This window comes from Neoarius graeffei, chromosome 7 (assembly GCF_027579695.1).
Source record: "Neoarius graeffei isolate fNeoGra1 chromosome 7, fNeoGra1.pri, whole genome shotgun sequence".
In the NCBI taxonomy this organism is placed as follows: Eukaryota; Metazoa; Chordata; class Actinopteri; order Siluriformes; family Ariidae; genus Neoarius; species Neoarius graeffei.
The window spans coordinates 28601931-28628161 of NC_083575.1; the positions used below are offsets into that span (position 1 = coordinate 28601931).

General features: G+C 42.4%; 1 protein-coding gene across 4 annotated transcripts in view; it reads left to right on the forward strand.

Moving 5' to 3' along the window:
• Positions 1-17177: 17177 nt before the first annotated feature.
• Positions 17178-26231, forward strand: part of LOC132889213 (glycine N-acyltransferase-like protein Keg1) — a 57579-nt gene continuing 48525 nt past the window's right edge. For 2 of the 4 annotated variants that reach the window (XM_060925476.1, XM_060925478.1), the window contains exon 1: positions 17178-17327. In XM_060925476.1, coding sequence (XP_060781459.1) covers positions 17253-17327 — 75 coding nt within the window. In that variant the 5' untranslated portion in view covers positions 17178-17252. Of the gene's footprint in view, positions 17328-21052; positions 23039-26231 lie in introns of those variants that run through there. The other 2 variants (XM_060925477.1, XM_060925479.1) reach the window with 2 other exon arrangements.

Genomic DNA, 26231 nt, shown 5'->3' on the forward strand with positions numbered 1-26231 from the left:
TAGGCTAAAAAATGAAGTCAAAATTTATTATTAGTAGCATACTGTATTTGTGTAACCACATGTTATGTTCACTAGCACGTCCCTGCACCATAGCCTACGTGAACAAGCAGTAATAGGATATTACTTTATAATGATTTATATAATTATGTATTTATAATATGTTATATATTTATATATTAAACAAAACTAACTAACTAAACTAACAAAAAACTAACTTTTTAGGTTAAATAGGCCCAGATGATACCGTATATGCATGATTATGACAGGAGGGGGCGTGGTATCACGATGGTGGCTCTCCATCGTGATGGATGACCACCACCATCGTCGATGGACGATGGCATCGTCTATCGGCACAGCCCTAGCGTGAAATATTGTTGCAAGTGGTATTTTGATGCAGTCATGTCAAAAAGGCAGTTGAATGCACGGTCTCATTCAAGGAGAAGGAAGACTTGCATGATGCTTGAACATAGATCGGTAAAATAGACCCTAGTAGGACTTGGTTTCGTGTATTTCGGTCTGTAGAGTTATGAGTTTGGCCGCTGTCCATGGTGTTTACGTTTCATGTGGCCGCCGAGCCAAGTACCTTGACTTGCAGTGAATGTTTGTTTTCATGCCGCCGAGCTATTTTTATGTATTTTATTTTTTAAAAGGACTTCTCTGTAGGTGTGTGTGTTGTATGTTTACAACACATAGGTCTACATTATAGCGCACGCAGGCTTGTGTGGTTATCTCTGGCCATGCCCCTGCGTGAAAGTTACGCAGTATCACTGTCCTGTCCGTGGTAATAATCAGAACCGGCTCTGTAATGATAATGCACGCGTTCTTCTCTCCCTCTGTGGTCGGATGTGTTGAGCGATGTGAGCGTGGGCCTCGCGCAGCTACGCTGAGCCAAACGTAACCTATCGTAGGCTTCTAGGCTAATTACGCACTTACACTGTAAATGCTTGACACATATTGCAAATAAAATAAGAGTGTTTTCCTGGCCAACGGTAAGGGTAGGGTTGACAGGTAGCCTATGAGGGGCTTAGCCCCTGGGCCACGGGTGTTGATAAAGCGCCCCTGCGGACATGGAGGAGACCGAGGAACCTGTGGTGGACGACCCTGCAGAAAACGCAATTTCTTCCAGTAATGAAGTGCACCCCTGGCCCTACATACGTGATCACTTCAGCTTCGTAGAGAAAAGGGGTGACAGTTTCATTATGCAATGCAGATTATGTGTGCCCAAGAAGACAACCATTGCGGCATACAAAAATTCGACGTCTAATCTGCGCAAGCATGTTGAGGTAAGTATTGTCATTGGCATCATAATCACGGGCGCAGATAGAGGGTGGGACGGGTGGGATTCGTCCCACCCAGATTTAAATTCACCTCGTTCGGTCCCCCCCATTTATAGGGAGGAAAAACGTCTATGCTGCCTTTCTTTGCATAAGGCAAACCTCACGGAAAAATCAAAAGACTAATTACCATTCGGTTTATTGAGGTGCCCAGCAGTGTATACATAGTTGCAACAACTCACATAAAACAAAGACTGATATTCGGTTGGTTGAGCTGCGCAGACTGCACAGGTTGCGAGCTCGAGCTTGGTTGCTATAGTTACCCACAACAAGTTTGACAGGCATATCGGGGTTGGTTTGCTGGCAGCTTTGTCCCCCCCAGTTTTTTGTCCCCCCCAGTTCAAAAAACGTATCTGCGCCCCTGATCATAATGTTTCCTTTCCATAGTAAAACCGACAATAGGCTGGTTGTATTCCAAAAATAGTGGATGGCATTGCTAATGTTGAAGTAGCAACCTGTTGGTACTGTAACATAACGGTAACTAGTCTGTTATTCGGTTGGCTAATCATGCAAGCAAGTTAGCTCGCCAACCTGACGTGATCAGTCTTCCTACCATTCTACATCCAACAGGCCAGAAAGGAATACTAAGCAAAACAAATAATGTTTGAATTGAATTGTTCAATAACACACAGTGCACACAGGCAAGCTACGAGATTTCGGTGCAACATTTCACTTTCATATTTCGTGTACAATGCTTTGTGTGTGGTCAGGGCGATGTAAACGATATGACTGTGTGTATTGACCTTTTTTGTTTGTCTCAGTTTTAATGCAGCATTATCCTAAGCATTCAATTTGATACACTTCCTTTAAATAAAACATCTGGGTTGAGATGTACATATATCCTTGTTTCCTCTTCTTTTTCATTTTTGCACAACACAATGGAGGCAGAAAACACCCATTGTTAAAAGTAACGTTTTACTTTTACTCAAAGTACATTTTAAATGATCTACTTTTTACTTTTACTTGAGTAGATTTTTTGTCTGGTAACTTTACTTGTACTTAAGTAAAATTTCATCAGAGTAACAGTACTTGTACTTGAGTATAATATTTTAGTACTCTTTCCACCTCTGTTCATTTGATATCATCGGATGTTATTGAGCTGTTAGCCTATTGTTACCTTAATTTTGTGATGTTTCATGATAAAAAAAAATAAAAATCCCCCCTTCTGGTTTTTTGACAAATCGCACCCTGGATATGTCCAACACCAGCATATATTTCTGACTATTTGTTGCTTCCAGGTTTGGAGTGCTTGATTAGTTTTCATTAGCATTATGTGACATCACACCACTTCTCTCTTGAGGTCTCAGTAAACAATCAAAATAAATATCACAGTGATTTACACAAAAATACTTCAGAAAGGCTTCAGAATAATTTGCATTGGCTGGGCAAAGAGATCAGTCTCTTAGTTTCTGGCATTTGTTCTTTTCTCCTCTTTAGGTTCAAGATCCAAGTGTATGCTGACAGAGTCAAAACAAAATCATGCTGACCAACCTTTTACTGGGTTTATAAATATCCAGTGACATTTTTTTTCCAATAATAGTTAGAGAGCGACCTATGATTTGTGAGCTTCCTGTGTCCAAATTCTGTCAACATCTTCACAGATCAGTTGTTTTCTCGTTATATGTCTATGTTCAACGTTCAAGGACATAGATTTCTAGTTAATGAGTCACAAAAGCCAACATAGGTTAGTTGTTAATAAAACCAAACTTAAGATTTGACTGTTACATTATCCAGCATTTCTTTCCAATAAGCAATTGTTTAAGCCATGTGCCATGTATATAAAAGCCAACATAGTTGTTAATAAAACCAAACTTTTAAGATTTGATTTTTACATTATCTAGCATTTCTTTCCAATAAGCAATTGTTTAAGCCATGTATATTCTCAGATAAATGACATCATATGATAGTTTGTGGCACTATTTTCCTGTTCCCTTTTTCACTTTATGTCCTTTTCACAAACACTGAGTGTTTGTGAAGGGGGGGGGGGGGGGGGGGGGGGAGTGTATCACATGTTCAAATACAAATATGTCCACAGACATGGTGACTAGATATGAAAATGAGCTTTATTGGCCCTTAACAACAGTAACGTAGAAAAAAAAAACATTGCCTCAAAATGTGCAAACACTGCTTCAAATATGCAAAAACAAAATTAAACATTTCTGTGCCATTCAGTGCTGTAATAAAGTAATATATAAAATATAAAGTAAAGGTTTTCAATGTTTGTCCCTATAAAACAATAATGGTAACCTAAAAAAATACAAAATAAAACAATTTGTTAACATAAACAATTATTTGTATGGGCACAAAATAAAAGATTTCAAAAAAGTAATAGGCTACACTGGCCTATGGCTTTTCTGTCCTCCTCACGTGGGGCGTATTTCTCAGATGACTGAATCTTTCCCAACAGTTGTCTCTTGCCGATTAAATAGGAATGGAAATCTTTGCAGGTCATGTTCTTGAAATTGTACTGTGTGCACAGAATCCCCTTCAGTGAATCAACAGACAAGCGATTCCTCTCCTTGGTCCATTGGGCTTGCATCAGTGAAAAGATTCGCTCAACATTTGCATTGCGAGCAGGTATGGCAAAAAAAACAAAAACAAAACTGTGCCATCTTAAGCAGCTCTGAATGAAAATCGACACTTTTGGATCTTTCAAAGAATTTGGTCCACCTCTGGTGTGCTCGTAGATCACTGAAGTCTACATCACTGTTACTTCTCTCAATGAATTTCTTTAGATTGGTGACCTGATCAAAGCACTTTGAATCATCAATTTCCACCCCTTTCCCAGCTAGGTGCCTGATGCAACCCTCTACATCATTCCAGTCAGGAATTTCACTCAGATCCATCCACATAAAACTGGAAAACTCCTCCATGGGTGCCATCCATCTCTCTAGATAGTCAGAACATGAACTGTACAGGTCCTGTACTTGAGCACTGAAATGGTCACACCTTTGTCCATATCCATCCTTCTGCTTTTGTGCCAGCATACTCTTGACTTTAAGAGGCATGAAGTTGTTCATCTTGCGTTCATGAAGCATGCTGTGGACCCTGTTCAGAATCCTCTTTACTTCCACAACTGAATTGCTCTCCCTCTCCATCTCTTGGATATGCGACTGAAATACACATGAGGACATCTAATCTGTGGAAGGATCTTGAAAAGGCCGTCTCTGCTGACTAGATCAAAAGCCTTTGTGAGGTCTCTGAAGACTATGAAGAGTGGTTGCCGTTGCTCCCTGCATTTTTCCTGGAGTTGACGGAAGGAGAAAATCATGTCAATGGTAGACCTGTTCATCCAGAAACTGCACTGCAAGTATTTGGAGTCTCTTTAGAGCAACTCTGGCAAACAGCTTTCCAACGATAACGAGCAGAGAGATGCTGCGAAAGTTGTTGCAATCGCCCCTGTCACCTTTGTTCTTATAGAGTGTGACGATGTCTGCATCCTTAATGTCTTGAGGGACCCCACCTTGTCTCCAACAGAGGGAAAGGATTTCATGCAGCTCGGGGATAACAGCATCTTTGCAGCATTTAAGAACTTCCACAGGGATGCCGTCTTTTCCAGGTGCTTTGCCTGAGGTGAGCGCATCCAATGCCTCATTTAGTTCTTCAAGGGTTGCATGGATTAAAGCAAAAAAAAAAAAATCATCTGACTGAAAAAAAAGCTCCATGTCATTGGCCCCTACCATGTCAGCAATGCGTCAAATTTTAAACGCCGTGTTGTCCATTATCCCCTCGGCCCCTACTTATAGTACATTTACATAATTTTAACAATGACTAAACCTAAGGCAAGACTTTACCATTGTCATTACTGGGGGACTCCCTAAAGTGAATGACGCATGAAATGGAATGACAAATGGCAGTTAGTGATTTGAATAATAAATGGTCCCTTGTCATTCAGATTCTTATAAATGGAATAACGATTGAAATGTAGGTGGAATGACATGCTTTCAGCTCATGAAATGGAATGACATTGTTTCTAAGTGGAATGACATATTTTTAGGTTATCAGTGATATCACCTTTTACAAATGGAATGACAGCGTTTCCAGGTGGAATGACATACTTTAAGCTAATATTATCAGTGATATCCCCTTTTACAAATGGAATGACAGTGTTTTTAGGTGGAATGACATACTTTGAGGCAATGTTATCAGTGATATCACCTATAACCTAACCCTAAAAACAATGTCATTCCATTTGTTAATTTGATATCACTGATAACATTGCCTCAAAGTATGTCATTCTACCTAGAAACCTTATCATTCCATTTGTAAAAGGTGATATCACTGACAACATTAGCTCAAAGTAAGTCAATACATATAGAAACCCTGTCATTCCATTTGTAAAAGCTGATATCCCACCAAGCACCCACTTATCTTATCCTAGGGAGGTCTAAAACTAAAGATTTCAATCGTTATTCCACTTGTAAGAATGTGAATGACAAGGGACCATTTATTGTTCAAATTTACTACCTGTCATTCGTCATTCCACTTCATGCGTCATTCACTTTAGGGAGTCCTCAAAAGGCCTAGTATTAGTAGTAGACAAGTAATCTAGTTGCCTAGTAGTAGGACAGCCAAATAGTTTCATCAGTGGCCTACGCCGAGCCTCCCCGGGACTAGACAGTAGCGGAGGCTGTATTTATTTATTTATTCCTATCTAGCGCAACACCTTATTCCTTTACATGTACTCAAACAGCACAAGAAAGGGTTCAACAACAGGCAATCACAGCAGCTTTGTGAAGTTCTAAATCACATCGGTGTCAGACCTATGGGCTTCCTCCTCCTTTTTTTTCCTCGGATCTGCATCAATCTCATTATTGACCTTTAGCGCTCCCAGTTGACGGAAATCCGTCGTAGCGACGGAAAACTTTAATCCATGGGGTTGGTTCTCTATCGAGCTCCTCCAGCACAGGAAGGCACTTGATGGCTGTGGCAGCGGGGGCGTGGCCAAGCAGCAGTCTGTGAATGGAGGGTGGGGTTGGGGAAGGTAAGTGGCTAAGTCATTCCACCTGTGGTCAATTAGTGTGTGTGTGTGTCACTGGTTGTTACAGGGACGGAGCATAAAAGGAGAGAGAGAGCAGAGAAAGGGAGCTCTCTCCCCAACCACAATGCGTGCGTGCGTGTGTGAGTGAGTGAGTGAGTGATAAAAGGAAGCTGAACAGCTCAATAAATTTTTGGATAAACGTCACCTCTTGCCTGTCGTGCTTCTGTGCTCCACCCACATCAGGAAGTGTTAGAGTGGTGCCCAAACCCGGGAGCACAGAAGAGAACCACCCCATGGAGTCCCCGCCATTCGAAGAGCTCATCCTTGCCCTTGCTACCGCCCAGCAGAACCAGCATCAAGCACTGATCGCCCTCCGATACTACCTGCTGGGGCGCCCTTTCACTCTCTGTTTGGACCACGCGCCCTTCCAGTGGCTCCACTGCACGAAGGATGCCAGTGCATGGATCACCCGTTGGTATCTCGCCCTCCAGCCATTTAAGTTCGAGGTGATCCACAGGCTGGGGGCGCAGATGGTGGTGGCGGACTTCCTGTCCCGTCGGGGGGGGAGTCAGCTTCAGGCCGGATGGCTCCCCGGCCTGAGTCGGGCAGTGGGGGTATGTGGCAGCAGGGGCGTGGCCAAGCAGCAGTCTGTGAATGGAGGGCAGGGTCAGGGAAAGTAAGTGGTTAAGTCATTCCACCTGCTGTCAATTAATGTGTGTGTCACTGGTTGTTACAGGGACGGAGCATAAAAGGAGAGAGAGAGAGCAGAGAAAGGGAGCTCTCTCCCCAACCACAATGTGTGTGTGTGTGTGTGTGTGTGTGTGTGTGTGTGTGTGTGTGTGTGTGTGAGAGAGTGATAAAAGGAAGCTGAAAAGCTCAATACATTTTTGGATAAACATCACCTCTCGCCTGCCGTGCTTCCGTGCTCCACCCACATCAGGAAGTGTTACAATGGCATTTAGTGCTGCTTCGAAAACCATGTTCTCTGTAGAGTAAAGCTTGGTGAAGTGCTCCACCCAGCGCTCCATCTGCTTTGTCCTATCTTGGATCACTTCCCCAGAAGTGGTCTGCAGGGGGGTGATTTTCCTCTGTGTGGGTCCGAGAGCTTGCTTGATGCCATCATACATCCCCCTAATATCGCTTGTGTTGGCTGCCGTCTGTATCCGAGAACAGAGCCGTAGCCAGAAGTCGTTAGCGCATCTCCTGGCACACTGCTGGACTGTGCTACAAGCTCTACGGAGAGCTTGAAGATTGCCTTCACTGGGGCAAGCCTTATAGGCTGATAGGGCCCTCCTTTTTACCTCAATTACGGGCAACATAACCTCATAATTAGCCTCGAACCAGTCTGTCGTCTTATTGGTTTTCTTGCCAAATATGGACAAGGCAGCATTGTGAACAGTGTTCTTGAAGTGTTCCCATCTTACACTGGTGTTCGCTTCAGTGGGGCCTGGAAGGGACTCCTCGAGGGCTCTTGCAAATTCTTCCACCTTGCCACGGTTTTGGATCTTGATGGTGTCGATGCGGGGTCTTCCTTGCATCTTCGTGTGGTACAATTTCTTTGGACACAAGTTCACTTTGCTACGCACCAGAGAGTGGTCACTGTCACAGTCAGCACTTTGGTAGGTACGCGTCACCCTGATGCTGGACAGGCTTGAGTGTCTTGTCAGGATCAGGTCTAGCTGGTGCCAGTGCTTTGATCGTGGGTGTCTCCAGGATACTCTGTGTTGGGGCTTCATGTTGAAGAAGGTGTTGCTTACACATAGATTATGAAAGCAGCAAAGCTCCAAGAGGCGAAGTCCATTTTCATTCATCTTACCCGTGCCGAAATGACCCAAGCAAATGGGCCAAGAACTGTAATCAGCACTGACTCTAGCGTTAAAGTCGCCGAGGATAAACAAGGTGTTCGTATCAGGGACAGCTGCAATGGTGGTGCTAAGATCGTCGTAAAATTGGTCTTTGACCTCTGCAGTGGAAGTTAAAGTCGGCGCGTAGGCACTAATCAATGTGATTGGTCACAAAGACGAGTGGAGCTGCAAGGAAAGGAGCCTCTTGTTTCCCAGTGATGGAGATGTAATGGATCCAAGGAGGGTGTTTCTGACTGCAAAGCCGACACCGTGCTCTCTGACAGTGCCTGGTGGTTTTCCTTGCAAGAAAAAGGGGAAGTCTTTCTCCTTCAGAAATCCGGATCCTAGCAGCCTGGTCTTTTGGAGGGCAACGACGTCCATATGTAGTCTGCTCAGTTCCATATCGATGACAGCAGTCTTGCGTGCATCCTCAACAGTTTGTAGATCGTGAGAAAAGCCAGGTGTCATTGTCCTGACATTCCAAGTGCCCAACTTTAGGGTGGGAGACTTTTTCTTGCTTGTGCTTGGTGCAGAGTTATTGATCCGCTTGTCGGTTTTCACCCTAAACCCCACGCACCCCGTGAAGTTAACGGACCGTGGCGGGGGCAGCACCTTACTGGCTAGGGTTTGCCCAGCTTAAGGTGGGCGGTAGCTACCCAATGAGGCACGAGGACCTCTCCCACCGTTGGAAGCGGCCCCTGGCATCAAGCTCTTCACCAGTCGAGCAGGAGATTATAACCGGTAGACTGCTGCTTCCCGTGTTGTGCCGACTCTGAGACAGCGAAGCTGGAGTGGCCTCTCCAGTGTGTGAAAGCCTGGGTAGATGAGTATGGAGGATAGGTTGTTACCCATGCAGCAGATCCCCCCTCTCCACGTTGCAGGTTCCAAAGGAAGGGCAGAAGCCGATACATCTGGTTCCAGCGCAGTCGCAGGAGCTACCAGTATATGACTGTGGATACAGCCAAAACTGCCTACGGGGCCCCACTCCGGATTTGTCCTCGAGGTTGACTCCTCAAGCCTTTCCCACAAAAGGGTATTGCCGCAAGGCAGCGGAGGTTTGGAATCAGAGTTTTCCTTCTCCTAGGTGGCTTGCCAGCCAAGGCTAATGAGCTCCACCCACCTGAGTTCCTTGCTTAGAGTAGGCTATAAATACTATAATGCCGCGGATGGCAGGCTAATGTGGCCTACCGGCACAGTCAAGTAATTGTTACCTATATCAGGGATGAGAGTGGCTTGTGCTGAAAAAATCTGAAAAATTAGCCGGGGGTCTGGGGGCCGCAGGCCCCCAGTGGGGTCCAGGGGCGAAGCCCCGGTGGGGGCCCAGGGGGCGAAGCCCCTGGGAGCTCATGGATTTTAGAGATTTTTTACCCTAAAAACCATTTATTTTATCATCAAAATTTTACAAATGTTGTTGAAATACCATACCCTGTTTGCTTACAAAATTGACACTTATACAAAATTAGAACTCTCTTTCAAGTACATACATTACTTAAACTTTCATTTGATAAAGATCAACTACACCTATGTAAAGGAAACATTGACATAGGCCTTTTGTGATAAATTTTGCATATACATTCCAGGTGAGCACCAACATGATACTTCATATTTGCTGCTCTAAATCCAAACTAAGGTAACACATTCACTGCTATATTAAATAATGGTTTATATGATTTATGAATACATTTTTCCTTTGGTTCTATAAAGTGTTTGTCTATTTACAATTTATACAGCTATTTACAGTTTCATGGTGCAGAAAATTTATTTCTTCTTTATTTTGAGCTTTTTAGCAAGAGCTAAAAGCTTGTTGGTCCTCTCCCTCTTTTTAGCCAACTCCTCTTGATTTTTCACATGCTCCAGCCTTGCTTTCTTTTGCTCTCTGTCTAACTCCTCCTTCTGTATGCTCAAAGGAAAGCAATCGGATCTGCGCGATTCAGCTGTGAAAAAGGCGGCATCTGCGCCTTTAGTTTGTGTGGAGAGATATGATCTGCAATAATGTGCATTGTTGGCTACAGACCAAAACATACTTTCAGAATGCACTGGCCAAGGCAGGACTAAACTCGATGTGCCTTCTAATAATAATTTAAAAAAAAAAACAGAATAGTAATTTGTAAGCTAAAAAGCCTGTGTCTACACTTTTTTCTTTCGCCGAGTGGCAGCTGTGTTCAACTGGGGCGGGACATGACTGAATGGGTGTTTCTGATTTGTTAGCTGTCTTTAACTGGGGCGGGAGGGCGGGACATGACTGAATGGGTGTTTCTGATTTGTCAGCTGTCTTTAACTGGGGCGGGAGGGCGGGACATGACTGAATGGGTGTTTCTGATTCGTCAGCTGTCGTCTTTACACCGCATGGCATGCCCCAAGTGTTTACAAACAGAATTCCAAGTCCTCCGCTCCAAAATCGGCAGCTTCAAAATGATTGATTTTTTTTTTAACCGACAACCAAAAAAAAATTAACCGGTTGACATTGATTCGGTCAACCACCGGTCAAACGGTCATCGGTTAACATCCCTATACCCTACCCCCCTAAAATTCTCTCAACGGATTTGCAACAATATAAAAAAAGGTCCATTTTGACTGAAAAAAAGCGGAATTCCGCCAAAAAGCGGAAAACTCTCATCCCTGCTATATCCACTAGGGAGGGCGGTTTAATTATTCTTCAAAAGGGCTCTTATTTAGTATTACGACAAAAGTAGGAATTTATCATAACTACCAGGATAAATCATTTGGGTGCAAGTCTTGTTGAGGTCCGGGGTCACCGCGATCAGAGTCGGCCGAGTCGCTGTCCGATTCCGAGGCCGCACGGTCAAACCAGTGAGCCACGTCCACTGATTGCTTCGCAACGGCCATAGGTTCATACATCTATGGTTTCACCTCTCGATATTCAATTTGGAGAGTTCCTATTTCAAAATCGCTATCGCTTTCAGACATTTTACACAACCTCTCATGACCAAAGTCCGTACAAGTGTGCTCGGTTCGCAAGTAAACACAGAACTGCTCCCAGTCTGTTTGCCTTGAATGACGTCAAGATGACGGTCCCCTGGTGGTGAAAGTGCGCATAAGTGAGATGTAAACAAACCTTCGGAAATTGGGCAAAACAGTATATTTTAACCGTTTTATTCAATTTTAGGGTGCAAATTAGACACTAGGAAGATTGAATTTGCTTTTTGGGTCGTTCTTCTAGACAATAAAGTTGATATTCTACGTTTCACCTCCGACCATTGCCTATGACCTTTAAGTGATACGGATATATGTTTAGTTTTTTTTTTACGTTTTTACATGCGATATTTAGCATTTCCTTTTTTTGGTGAATTTGGCGATTGCTGTAATTACAAGAAGTAAAAATTATTTGTTTCGGATGTAAATAAACAGTGGAGGGTCCTGAAAATTTTCTCAGGAGGGGCAAATTATCCAATAATGTCATAAGGTGACTCATTCAACAGGTACATTATAGGTAGCCAGACATTATTGACTCTTTTTTTTGTTTTCTCTCTGCATATTACAGTTCCATGCCACTTCTGTCCACTAGATGACAGCACATTACAGAAATCTTTTCCCTGTAGCTACCCAAGCTATAGGCTGTGGCGTAAAGTTGCAAACAACATTCACAATCGAAGAATAGTTTGGCTCCACAATGACCAATTCCAATTACGCCCTATTCACATTATTTCAATATTGTATTATGTGAATGATATCTTTATAAAAGATATGTCCAACAACTAAATAAGAAAGGAAACCATATTTTTAAAAAATAATACATATTTATTTGCCAATCTTGAAAGTACTGTTCTACAGAATGTTCTGTAAATAGATTTTGTACTTCAAACTCCATGACCAGCAAGAATTTTACAGACTGTGCAACTTAAAGGACATGGGACATGGATTTTTTTCTGGGTATAATTATGTATAAAGGACATAAGAAATGCCATCTAAATCACTGCAGGGCGTCAAAAATGTGAAAATCATCACATTATTCAACTTTTTTATACATCAGCGTAAAACAATGATTCGTTAATTAGCTAAGCGGTCACGTGACCCGTGACGTCACAAAAACTTTTCAAGGAGCCAGCGCTTGGGTATCTAATGTAAACAGGTTACCGAAATGGACACCATCGACAGTGACATTCCCGATGTTTCACAGAGATGTGAAGTTAGACCCTATCAATTCGAACCGATAGCTGGAAATTCACATGAACATGGATCTTGTCTTTACTCTGACGGGTCAGATGATTCTGAGAGTGAGAGTTCATTCAATCCCCATGAAACTGAAAGCGGTCGGCTCGATAACACATCCTGGTAAGTTAAAAACAATTCTGCTCAAAGGCTAATGATCTGTTGAAAGAAGTATTATTTTTGTATCATACATTGAAAGTTCATCATAGATCTAGCTAAAGTCCGTTGCAAGCTAGTTTTTTTTTTGCTGATATTTTTCGAGATTGATTGAGATACAATGCTTCCAGAGTCCGAGATGAAAACATTCAAAATGGCGAAACGAGTCAGAATTATGATAATCAATAATTGATACACCCAAAATTATTATACTAATCCTTACCGCATGAGGCCCATGGTAAAACCACACTTCCAGGAGGGGCTGCCGTCTGCCTCCCAAGCCGGCCGAGAGCGCTCCTCGTCGGGCACGGCCAGGCGGGCGAATGCCCTGGTCCGTCCGCCCTGTCTAAAAAATAATGGTACAACTCCGAGTGAAGGTATCAATGCGCTGTCGAAGCGCACAGAAGGTGTTAGTACGCCTGTCATTATAGTGCGGACTTTCCATAGCATAGAAAATTGCCACGTTTCAATTTGTGTTACTGAACTTTGTTTCATGTCACTGGTCATACAAACCTATGTAAACAGGAAAAACGTGGAAGAGTTTGGTCGCATTTAACTACAGCCCCAAAAAATACCATTGGCCATGCTGAGCCTGGCTACATTGCTAACAGGAGTAACAGCGCGTCTGACTGACTGGGAGGTCGCAATACACCATGATGTTCAATGTACGTTAAACACTCTAAAAACGAAACAATTTTCTTGTCATCCAAGACACAAAAACTATTTTGTCGCATTCGTCATCATCATGATTCACACTTCTCCATATTCATCTACCCGCTTGTGCTGTACCCGAAAGTTTTTGTGACGTATGATCACGTGACAGCGGCTCTTCCGGTTGTAAAATATGCATATCGGAGCTCGAGCAGAAATGCCATATAATCATCACGAATATAACGATTTTGCTGAATTTAATAGATAATTTTGTATTTGTTGATGCAATTATTTCATATTTTTAATGGAAAGAAACTGATATAGCGTGCATTTATGTTTTATGTCCCATGTCCTTTAAGGACAACAGGAAAGTGCACTTACTGTAACAAAACATTGTAAATAGTTGGGTAACATAACAATAGCAATTGAATAAATGAGTGGATCTTTAGATCTTGCAATTACTGGTATTTACCAAGGATATTACCAAAGTGCTAACTCTCAGAGCAAAGTGTGGCAAATATAAAAATGCACATTGAAAACATCAAAAGTGAACGGATTCTGTGACTGTGTGTGTGTGGGGGGGGAGGATTGAAGAGTGGTAGGCTATTACATTGTCTTTGCCTCGGAGAGCTAACTCGAACACTCCACAAAATTTCAAGCGTTGGATGAGCCGGTTTAATATGTGCCTGTTCTTGCTCACCTCATCGTTGTGGCAGTGAACTGCTAGCCTGTAGCCCTCATCCAGTTGTGTAGCGATGTTCACTCTCCCAAAAGCCGAAAATTTCAGGCAGCTGCCCATGTGAATCTTTGATGACTCATGTTTTTTTATTTTCTCTGACAAATGATGCATGTCCGAAACTCCAGTGACCAGTGGCGATCCTAGAGTGATTTACTCCCCGGGTGAAACCCCCTGCTGGCGCCCCCCCGGCCCAACCCGACAACCACCTCCCACCCACCACCTAAGAAAACACTAACTTCGTCCAGAACACACACGACCCCATACACAAACTCACAACAGCTATTTTCAAGAACAAATTTCCAGTTTTAATGACTAGTGCAATAAAAAATACAAAGATAAACAATAAAAGATAAACGATAAACAATAAAAGATAAACAATAAACAAAAAGACTCACGTGGGGTTTACATTAGACCGTATCAGCAGATCATCAGATTAACGTTTTTAAAACGATTAGCGTGCACACAGCAACGCCAATACACGATTCGCGTGCACACAGCAACGCCAATACACAGATACGCTCGGCTCCGCAGGCATCCTGCGCTCCAAATCACTCCGCCCTGAACAGCGAGTGCCCTCTGGAGGGTGCGCACTCCGGCCCTGCGCAGCTCACAGAGCGCGCAAGTGAAGCGCACGAGCAGTGATTCGGGACTGAGCCGCTGTGTGTGTGATCCCAGTGCATATCGGGCATGCGCGTCACTTACCACTTGCAAGTGGAAGGATGGCAAGCCTAAAGACAATCATAACTACACAATGGGCAGTATTTGCATCAGTATTTGCAGTATTTTCGTACTTTTATACTCTTTAATGAAAGGTGATACAAGGCGGAAGTCCGCACCGTTTTTCAGCAGTCGCGTCACATGACCAACGCCAGCGAATCAGGAAGGTGGATGTCACAGTGACGTTGTCCAATGACGACGCCAGCTAGAGCTCAGCACAGCGTATCCGCGTATTCTCAATGTTTACACAGCACCGGACCAGACACGATCTGGATTGAATACGTGGACCCTGGCGGATTCCCGTTTCCCGGTGTTTCCAGGTGTTTTAATGTAAACGGACAGTGCATCCGCGAAGAAAACGAGACAGATACGGTCTAATGTAAACTTGGCCTCAATGACTTCACATTACAGCTATCCACAGCTATTTAAGAAAGCACAACTGCCTAATTTGAAATAAACATTGGGATATAGGCATTAGTGTTTCTGTGTGTGTGTGTGTGTGTGTGTGTGTGTGTGTGTGCCTAACTTGTTGTAGCCCCATAATATGCACAATCCCGCCAGCGGAACGTTGTACTAGTCATCAAAAAGACTTTACTACCATAGTACTACACTACTATGACATTACACAGAGTCTTAAGTAATACATTACGACTTGATCATTGCCATTCTGGTAACAGCAAATTTATAACAGGCCGTGTCCGCGACGTACAACACACGACGAGAAATGTTTAAACGACCATGTAAAGCTGTCAACATTCTGTTGGCTAATACAGAGCCCAATGTTAACCCAAGGCAATGACAGCAATAACTTTAAACGTTTTGTTGCAAAGCCTCATCGTTATGCTGAAATTAATTTCATGTTGGGGGGGCAGGCCAGGCCAGGTCGTCCGACTTAGCAAGCATCAATAATATAAGGCTAATTAGGGCACTAATTCATGTCACTCACTAAAATTGATTCATAAAGCATACCTTTTTCTTTTGCTCGTTTCTCCTCCTCTTCTTTCCTTTTCTTCCGGAATTGGGCACCTGATGGCTTTGACCTTTTCCTATCCATTAGATCTATCTCCGAGTACGACTCCGTTTATTTGTCATTCGACCTCCTCCTGAATGATTCCCCCTTCCCCCAACACAAACTCACCGTCAGTGTGTAGTGGTGACCACCTAACGCGAGAGGTGAGACTGAACCATTTCAACTTGACCAATTGACCACCACGACCACAATAATCTTGGGAATTCATTCGGTTCATACACACAATCAAACGTACAGCCGTTTTGAAGTTGTTTGGATTGTTCTGCTTTTCTGTTCTCTCCTCTTTCTCGCATGCACACGCACACACAAAAGCGTTTGCTCAATGTAATGTAATGTGGTCTGCACATTTGAGAGGCGTCTTGAGTTTGTGTCCTATGCATTGCGGCACCATATTTGGTTTGTTATTTAAATTATATGGGGTTTTGTGCCCACAGCAAACGTGATGCATGATGGCTTTTGCTGCATGTTACACTTGTGTGTGTGTAACACTGCTGCAAACCCTTAATTACAATTGAGCTACAAGAACTGACCAACTTCAGGTATTGACGCCTCTTGTTATGATGACGTCACCTGCGCAACTTTGGTATTGGGCTTCCCTATCCAAAATGTTCACCCCCCCCCGCCCGTCTTGTTTTTTTTTCGGGGGGTTTTTTTTGGGGACCTTTTTTTTGGGACCTTTTTTTTTTCGCACCTGCGCTCGTGCCGCCCCCCGCGATGCCGCCCCGGTCGGACCGCCCCTGCCAGTGACAGTCCAAGCAGTGTTGTCCGTGGAGCCACCTCCAGGGTGGGAAAGTAAGCAGGGGGAGCAGAAAACCGCTGAGGCGTCCTTGCAGCCAGCTCGCCAGGATTTGCGCTGGGACCATGTTGAAGTAAAACCTCGAGTATATGATTTCCCCCCCTTTGTCGAAATTTGTTTTATGTTTAGATTTGGTCGAGAGGGTCCAGCTTGTTTTGTTGCCAATTTAGCTCGATTTGATCGCTGACTAAATGGAACTTCTTTTAAGGACCGCACTGAATTGCTTTCCACATCCATCTCACCTCAGAAACTGAGTGGATCGAATGCAACTTTGCCGCGCTTCGCAGTGACTCAAGCACGTTAGGGCAAGCCCCTCCAGAACCCATAGAGATTGCATTGAAGTGTCAGTTAGGAGAAAAAAAATATATTAACATGGGACTCTATCAGTGAACTCTTAGGCGATTTTCAACGTGATTGAAATCGCCCCAAAAGGGGCGGTACTCTAGAAGCAAGACCACCCTGATTGGACAATGATACCCAGAGACAGATTAAAACGGCCTAGAGCAGCACTGGTGAAAGTTTGTTTAAAAAAAAAAACTTTTTTCGTTTTGGCAGTGCGTCGCCCAATCGCCCTTATACCCCACCCGCCCTTGTAAATAAAGGGTTAATACTGAGAAACCAGACTTGGCAAATTTTGCAAAGTAGGTTATTATGCTCCCTGACTCTTGGTTTTGGCCCCAATGGCCTTCCATGCACGAGCCGCTCAACGCAGCAACACAAGAAAATGTCATGATTTCGCGCATGCGCGCTGAGGGTAAACAACGGAAATCTGACCCGTCTTCACCAGTATTTTTGTGTGGGACTGGATTTTATCAGCAGGAGCTCTACGAAGCCATGAAGTTGTTGAACAAGGAAGAGCTGAAGGAAGCAGAGGAAGCGCTCAGACATTACTTTCCCCAGTCGCAACTGGTCTGTAAACAGCACTGAAGTAACTTTACAATGTTTGTCCGACCTGAAACGATACATTCAGCAATTATTGAACTCGGTTTTAACAAAATATCGTGCTTTGTTAGTGTTGAGCAAGCAGCAGTTATGAACCGATACTGAAGGCAGAAACACTCACAAATCACGATATTTTGTGAAAACCGAGTTCAATAATTCTTTTATCATTCGTTTAATATATATATATATATATATATATATATATATATAAAATATACTGATTATAAAGTTTGCACGATGAGTCAAACGATAGCAAAGAAATAAAATGCAATCACTTTTATTTATCTCTCATAGTCAGGTGGAAATTCAAACTGGTCTCATTGAATTCAGAATTAAATACAGAACAAAAATATGTTTATCCGTTCTTGAGATATTACATATCAAAGATTGGAAAAAAAAACCGGCTTAATGTTTAGCTAACTGCCATTATGTTATGTATTATTGGGTCTCACTCACGTGACTTTTCTTAGCAATTTCACTTCCGGTAAAACAGCTAGCAAACTAAAACGGCTGCCGTAGTGCAAACAACTAGTGATAAGTTATCAGCTCGTAATCTAGATAGACTGGTACCAAAATCCAGAATTGTGACACCCAAAGGCATTTTTGAGACAAAGTCGGCAAACAGTCTTATTGTGTCAATTTGGGTGTGCCGAATTCAAATCTTGCAATATGCCGAGCTCTATCTGACCTCTGTTGACCTCTAGAGGTCATTGAACTTTGGGCCTGTAAACGTCTCAGCTGAACCCAGTTTCTCAGCTTTCTAAGGAATGAAATGTACTAAAATGATTAATGAAGTTAGCAAATGGCCTTGTTTGTTAAATGTTTGGGTGCTGAATTCATCTTTCATTTGTAAAGCGACATATGACCTCTGATAACCTCAAGGTCATTAAACTTGGCCTATAGGCCTATGCATTTAACGGCATTTTTAAACTGACTTTACTCCCCCAAAAAGAATATGAACAGACAAAAAACAAATAGAAAGGAACAAATACAACATTAAATGCCAGTCCATGTACATGTGACTTACTTTTCACAATGAGAATGCCTAGGCCTTGGGTGGCCAACCCGCGGCTCGCGAGACGCATGCGGCTCTTTGCCCGGTGTCATGCGGCTCTTGCGTTCATATCGAAGTTTGTGTGTGTTTTTTTTTTTTTAATGTGCGTGTGCGCTTTGCTTGAGTTCAGTATGGTATTTTCGTCAAATGCATCTTCGCTTTGCTTGGGTATATTACGGTATTTTCAGGTCATGTCAAATGCACATGTGCGTGAGATAATCGCTAAGTTTTTGGGCAAGGTGTATCTTGTGTCAAGTAGCCTCTCAAAATGGCAATGAAAAAATGCACAGCAAAACGAAAATATGCAGACGAACATAGGACATTTTTAACAGAGTGGGAGAGTTTATACTTTTTTGTTGAACGTAATGGCAAGCCGTTCTGCCTTATAGGTCAGTCGTCATTAGCTCATTTCAAAGCTTCCCGCCTCCCTGAATAAGCAAGGAGCCAGATATGCAACACTAATTGAAAACCTGCACGAAAGCTTTGTAACCCGGTTCCGTGATATACAACTGAAAAGGCCACAGGTTACGTTCCTCGTTGACCCATTCAATGCGGAGATGGACTGTTTGAAAGCCCCGCTTGTCACAGATGAGGCTGCGGCTGAGTTGGAGATGATCGATCTTCGTGAGGAAGACCAACTGAAACCTGTTTTGAGGGAAGGCACCATTGAGTTTTGGAAAAGTGTGCCATTGGAAAAATACCCGAATGTGAAACGGGCTGCGCTTAAGATACTGTCAATGTTTGGGTCAACATACGTCTGTGAGTCTGTGTTCTCTACCATGAAACGTGAAGTCAAAGCATCGTTCTGTTCTGACTGAAACCCATGTGAAAGAACTGCTTCGAGTGGCAACGACGGAATACAAGCCAGATTTGAAGAGGATTGTTCAAGGCAAGGAATGTCAGAAGTCCCACTAAGCAACACGCATAGTAAGTGCACACAATATTGATTGCTGTAAATGACTGGCCTGTGGTATTAGTACTGACTGAAGGAGTAAATTTCTCTCATGTTGGCGTGTGACATTTACTATTAATCTGGCTGAGCAGAGGTGCGTGTGTGTCTGTGAGAGAGAGAGAGCGAGGGGGGGGGGCGATGTTCATGTGCGGTCATGTGTATGGTGTGGCTTTTTTTTGGTAATGCCCCACTAAGCAGCATGCATAGTAAGTGCACACAATGTTCATTGTTAAAAATGACTGGCCTCAGCCTGTGGTCTTAGTACTGTAGGAGTAAATATGTTGGTGTGTGACATTTACTATTAATCTGGCTGAGCAGAGGTGTGTGTGTGTGAGAGAGAGAGGAAGAGATGGGTGATGTTCGTGTACCCATGTGTATGATGTGGCTCTTTGCAGTAATACAGTAAAAAATGTGGCTCTTGGTCTCCAACTGGTTGGCCACCCCTGGCCTAGGCGATCACCTTACATAACATTGCATTACATTTAGCGGTTATTGTTTATACAAAGCTACTGAAAAAAGGACAGATTCAGCAGCATACAAAATGTGGGGGCATACAGGGTATACAGGTTAATCAGGGTTAGTATATATGAGAGTTTTTTTCTTTGTTGTTTTTGTTTTAAACGGGGTAAAGCCTTTACAAAAAACAAAGAAAAAAACTCTCATATATACTAACCCTGATTAACCTGTATACCCTGTATGCCCCCACATTTTGTATGCTGCTGAATCTGTCCTTTTTTCAGTAGCTTTGTATAAACAATAACCGCTAAATGTAATGGAATGTTATGTAAGGTGATCGCCTAGGCATTCTCATTGTGAAAAGTAAGTCACATGGACTGGCATTTAATGTTGTATTTGTTCCTTTCTATTTGTTTTTTGTCTGTTCATATTCTTTTTGGGGGAGTAAAGTCAATTTAAAAATGCCGTTAAATGCATAGGCCTATAGGCCAAGTTTAATGACCTTGAGGTTATCAGAGGTCATATGTCGTTTTACAAATGAAAGATGAATTCAGCACCCAAACATTTAACAAACAAGGCCATTTGCTAACTTCATTAATCATTTTAGTACATTTCATTCCTTAGAAAGCTGAGAAACTGGGTTCAGCTGAGACGTTTACAGGCCCAAAGTTCAATGACCTCTAGAGGTCAACAGAGGTCAGATAGAGCTTGGCATATTGAGCAATTCCAGCGTTATGGACGTGACACTTGAACTCAAAATGGCAACAAATGACCCAGTGCATGTTTTATTGTCTCCCAGTATTTAAACAGGTGTTGCATATTTTAAGGCTGTACCATACTGGAGAAGTGATAGAACAAGAACAATTCCCATAGTACATCTAGGGCATGCCAGGAAATGCCAATAAAAGATGCGTTATGGATGTGACAGAAAAAGTATCACTTTTCTTGGGTGACTGTACATTTTTATCAAACTCTCTGAAATCGTAAACCTAATGTCGAAATGGAGATATCCATTTGATAGAGGGGTCCAAGGTGAATATTAAAAAAAATCTTTGTTTAAAATATTTTGTATTTCATGCAGAGTTTCGGAAGGAAAAGTCAGCGTTACGGATGTGACGAAATTCCGTTATGGATGTGACGCGTCTGAAATAGACATGGCATATGTTTAGAAAATCAGCAATTTAACCACCATAACCCTTTGAAAAACTCTCTAAATATCAGCTAAAACTATCAAAGTTCTTAAATAATATTTAGGATGGCTATTGTTTTGCTGTTTTGTGGATTTTAGCATACATTTCTGTGGCTTGTGGCAATAATATAGAATTGTACATGATCAAAGTTGATTTTAGCTTGGGTTTTACATTATAAGAAAGAAAGACTGACAGTGACATATTAAGGCCCGGTCCCACTGCACTTACGGATGCAAAGAGCATGTAAAACGTAAAAAAATCTTTGCCATCCGTTGGAAAACGCTATGCATCCGTTGTGTACTCATTGCATATGTGCTTCATACGCTCTATCCATCGAGCATCCGTCCACTGTGCTTTCATCCGCGCAAAAAGTTTTGAGCTGCACAAAACTTTTAGAACGGATGAACTTTCCGCCGTGTACGATGTAAATCCGCGACATATACGAGCAACAAACGTTCTATGTCCGTTATCATCCGTTAAACGTCTGCTGTATCCTCTCTGCATCCTCTGGGCATCCTCGCAACTCACATCCGCTGCAGCTGAAAATGGAAAGAGGGAGGAAAGATAAGGTACATGAAACGTCTATTCATCGTTAGTAGCACGGAAATAGAAAGGATGTAAGCGTATGCATCTCGTATATAAAGTATTCAAAATGGACAAAGCGTTTATATCTGGGATGTATCTCGTATATTTAGGATGTCTGGAGTATGTCTAGAGTATGTAGAAGGACACCTAGCGGACAATCGGTCTGCATCCGATATACATCCGCGCAACATCCCCTTTGTTTCCGTTAGGCGTACGTGATGCATCCCCTTCATCCGCTATGCATCCGCTCTTTCTGCTATGCGTCCGCTTCTCAGTTATCACCGGTAACCCCTTCGGAGCTGTCATCCACTTCCATCCACTTCCATCCGCTAGGCTTCCTATGAACATGCGTTTAACATCCCCGCTATATACTACCCACGTCCATTCTTTTCCGTTCTGTTTTCGCAAATTTTCGCCAATTTTGTTCATTTCTGGAGCGGATGAAAAAGGATAGAGCCACCCCCGAAATTTTGCTCGTCCGCTGTGTCCTTTTTGCATACATTTTGTGTCCATCGGCCAGTGGGACTGGGCCTTTAGGTTGGTTACAAATTGGTTCAACTTATTCACATCTGTAAAATACAGGCCTAGGTGATATCTCTGGGAGTGGTTTTGATGTATTACATGTTGCTTTATTTTTGCATGGTGAGGTTGACATTTACATGGAATTGCCCTATTGCAGATTTGAATTCGGCACACCCAAATTGACAAAATAAGACTGTTTGCCGACTTTGTCTCAAAAATGCCTTTAACTCTTTAAATAAGCACTTTTTTGAATTTTGGTACCAGTCTAAGAAGCCACTGATCGCTTTAAGCCGACCGCACACCTTCCCGATTCGCTTACGATTTTGTCGGGCCGATTAAATCGCTTGCGAATCGTAAATGTGTGCGGGGGCACCTCATAGCCGATTTCATCGGTTCTCGGTTCAGATCAAACTGGTCTTGATACACTATATTGCCAAAAGTATTTGCTCACCCATCCAAATTATCGGAATCAGGTGTTCCAATCACGGCCACAGGTGTATAAAATCAAGCACCTAGGCATGCAGACTGTTTTTACAGTTTGGAGCTGGCCCCTTCCTCTTTCAACATGACTGTGCACCAGTGCACAAAGCAAGGTCCATAAAGACATGGATGACAGAGTCTGGTGTGGATGAACTTGACTGGCCTGCACAGAGTCCTGACCTCAACCCGATAGAACACCTTTGGGATGAATTAGAGCAGAGACTGAGAGCCAGGCCTTCTCGTCCAACATCAGTGTGTGACCTCACAAATGCGCTTCTGGAAGAATGGTCAAAAATTCCCATAAACACACTCATAAACCTTGTGGACAGCCTTCCCAGAAGAGCTGAAGCTGTTCTAGCTGCAAAGGGTGGACCGACGTCATATTGAACGCTATGGATTAGGAATGGGATGTCACTTAAGCTCATGTGAGTCAAGGCAGGTGAGCAAATACTCGGTGAGCAAATTTTCGTACGCGATCTCCTCGTACGCAACACAATCGGTAGTGTGTGCATTGTTACTACGATCTCATCAGTTACGATAATTTTAAACAGCCAATTGCAGTGCCAGGATTGATCACACATGGACTGCAGACCGGGATGCACAACTTGTGTCACTTTGGGAAGCGTCCACCTGTCTTTATGACAATAGTTCACCTGATTACAGCAAACGGGAAAAGAGGAACGAGGCTATGGCTGTAATCGTGTCCGCTTTGAAAATGCCTGGTAAAGTATTATAGAATTTGTCAGTGGTACAGAAATCGCTTGTCCGGAATCCCGGAACAAGTTGAATTTGAAGAATGACTGAACAAATGAGAATCAGTTCTTATTATTGATTTTACTAGTTGGGATTATTATCCCTTTTTGATTCTAATATTCAAAATTTAATACTTCTGTATGTATGTGTGTAACATATCACGTGATATCTTGAACATGTGACCATCTATTCAGGCTGAATGTGTACGATGTCTTGCAAATGTGTGCAGGGAATTTTGAACTGATCAAACCAGGCCCATATACTCGTAACCGATCGCCCGACACACGAAGCCCCGATGAAATCGGGAAGGTGTGCGCTGGGGTTTAGATATATTCAGAAGATTGCTAGGTATAATGGAATCGACCCCCATCCCCCCCAATATTATCACTTGCCCCCTATTTTGAGAGTACTACTTTTTTTTTTTTTTAGGAAAACCGTAGAATAGTTGTGAATTGCAACATAAAATGAACATCACACATTGAGTTGAAGTTTCGTTATTGATTAAGTTTATTATCAGGTTTGGTTATAGGTTACTTTTTTACTTGTAATGGACAATAACAATTTTATCCAAAATAGTTTTTCCTGCCTTAGTCGATTTATTTCCATTTCACATGCATGCAGCTGTTGTACAGTTCAGTGTGTTTCTGTAGAACTCTCTGACTGTAGGTTCGTTGCTCAATAATGTAGAAATCATAAAATAGAAATCCACAAAGTTTGTATGAAGAAAATAATAGGGTGCCAAGACTTTTGAACAGTACTGTGTTTGAGAATATTTATATATCTTTTTTGTTATATTATCCACATCTAGGTTAAAAAAAAAAAAACCCGGCGCTGCGTCATGACCGACAGGATGTTTGAGTTTAAAATTATTGGTTAGTGTAGATTGTGGGTGTTTTATACAGACCTGGCAATCTGTAACTGAATCAGTGTCTGACATGAAGCAGCACTTTTTTTTTTTTAAACCTTGAGGTGGATGATATTTAAAAATACAACCAGTATATAAATATTTTGCACTGGACTGTGTTCCTCTGATAACAGAAACAGAGCTCCAGGTCTCTCTGCTCTTAATCTGTTCTATTCTTTCAGGATTTATCACGCATGTCGCTCCGTGTCGAGTTTTTTTATGCCCGAGTTGTTTGAAACAAATCTGGGTTTTCTGTGTCGAATAAGGAAGCGGCTTTACCTGGAAGAAAATCAAACGCTTTCATGAAGGCGCTAACTTGAATGCGAACAGAAAAAACAAACAAACCCTTCCATCCTCATTTCCGACTTTCTGCTTTTGTAAAATACATTTTAAATACAATTGTGAATTTCTCTGGAGTTTTCAGGCTTCGCTCTTCTCCTCATATTCTTTAACCACTCATTTCCTTGTTGTTCTTGAAGCATTTGCTTCTATTTGTTAACATTTTTCTTGATAGCGGGGAGACGGTAGTGCTTTTTATCTATTTCTGTTTGAACAAGCAAAAACAGCGCAAAAATTAACCATATTGAAGACAGATTAAGCCTTGCTTTCATGAAAGATGGTGTCTGTCTGACCCCAGCTGTAATTATCACGTGATGCGTGACGTCAAGGGGTCTATATATGAAATTATTTATATTGAGTTTTCTCTGGTCTCCACATGATTTCAAAGTTGACTTACAGTGTATACATTCAGGAGATTCCAATGAAGTCACACATTAAACATACTAACAATTCTACAGTGTACCTAACAAAGAAGCTTAACATTTAGAACCTCACTTAGAATAAACAAAAACCAAATACAGCACAAAAATATAAGGAAAAGAAAAAAACACACACAAAAGGTGTGTGTGTGTGCAGTGATTCCATCCTATGATCATATGCAAGGTCTGAAATTGTTTTCTATATGATCTATAAATGGTTGCCACACTTTCCAAAATTTCCTTTTTGAGCCTCCTAAGGCAATCCTCATTCTTTCTAATTTAAGATGGGCCATAACATCCACCACCCAGCGTCCATATGATGGAGGGATAACAGACTTCCAGTTCAGTACGATGAGTCGTCTCGCTAGCATAGATGTAAATGTAATGACAACTGATTTGTGAAGTTGTAAATTCAGATCCCAAGGGTGCAATCCCAAAAATACCAATCAAAGGGTCAGGGTCTACGTTTTTGCTAAAGACCTGTGTACACGTATCAAAAATCTCAGACCAAAATGTACCTAATTTAGAGCAGGACCAAAACATGTGAAATAATGTTCCTGGTGCCAGATGGCACCTAAGGCATGTTGGGTCATTATTAGGGTATATCTTGGCAAGTCTTGCCCTTGATAAGTGGAGCCTATGGACAATCTTAAGCTGCATTACACCATGTCTGATACATATCGAGGAGGAGTGTACCCTCTCCATTGCATATTGCCAATTCACATCCAAGATCTCTCTCCCTAATTCCTCTTGCCACTGCTCTTTAATATGGCTAAGTGAAGGCGTGGAGACACTTTGGAATATTTGATATAACCTAGAGACTGACCCCCCCCCAGGATGGGTCGTAATGGAGGCACTCATCAGTCCAGTCTTTATCTGGCTGGGCAGGGAACGAAGGGAAGTTTTTCCTAATATAATCTCTCACCTGCAAAAACCTAAAGAAATGTGTTTGCAGGATTGAATACTGAACTGCCAGTTGGAAAGTTAGAAATGTGCCATTAACAAACAAATCCTTGACATAGGTCAAGCCCTTCCTACTCCATAACAGGGAAGGCTGGGTCCAACATAGATGGTGGGAAAAGTGGGTTTGCTGCTATTGGACTGGATGGTAAGGTAGCTTTATGTTTGAAATGTAATCTAAACTGAGACCATATTTTAAGTGTTGCACTCACTACTGGATTATTAGTGAAATATTTCTCACTGAGAGGCGCTGGAGC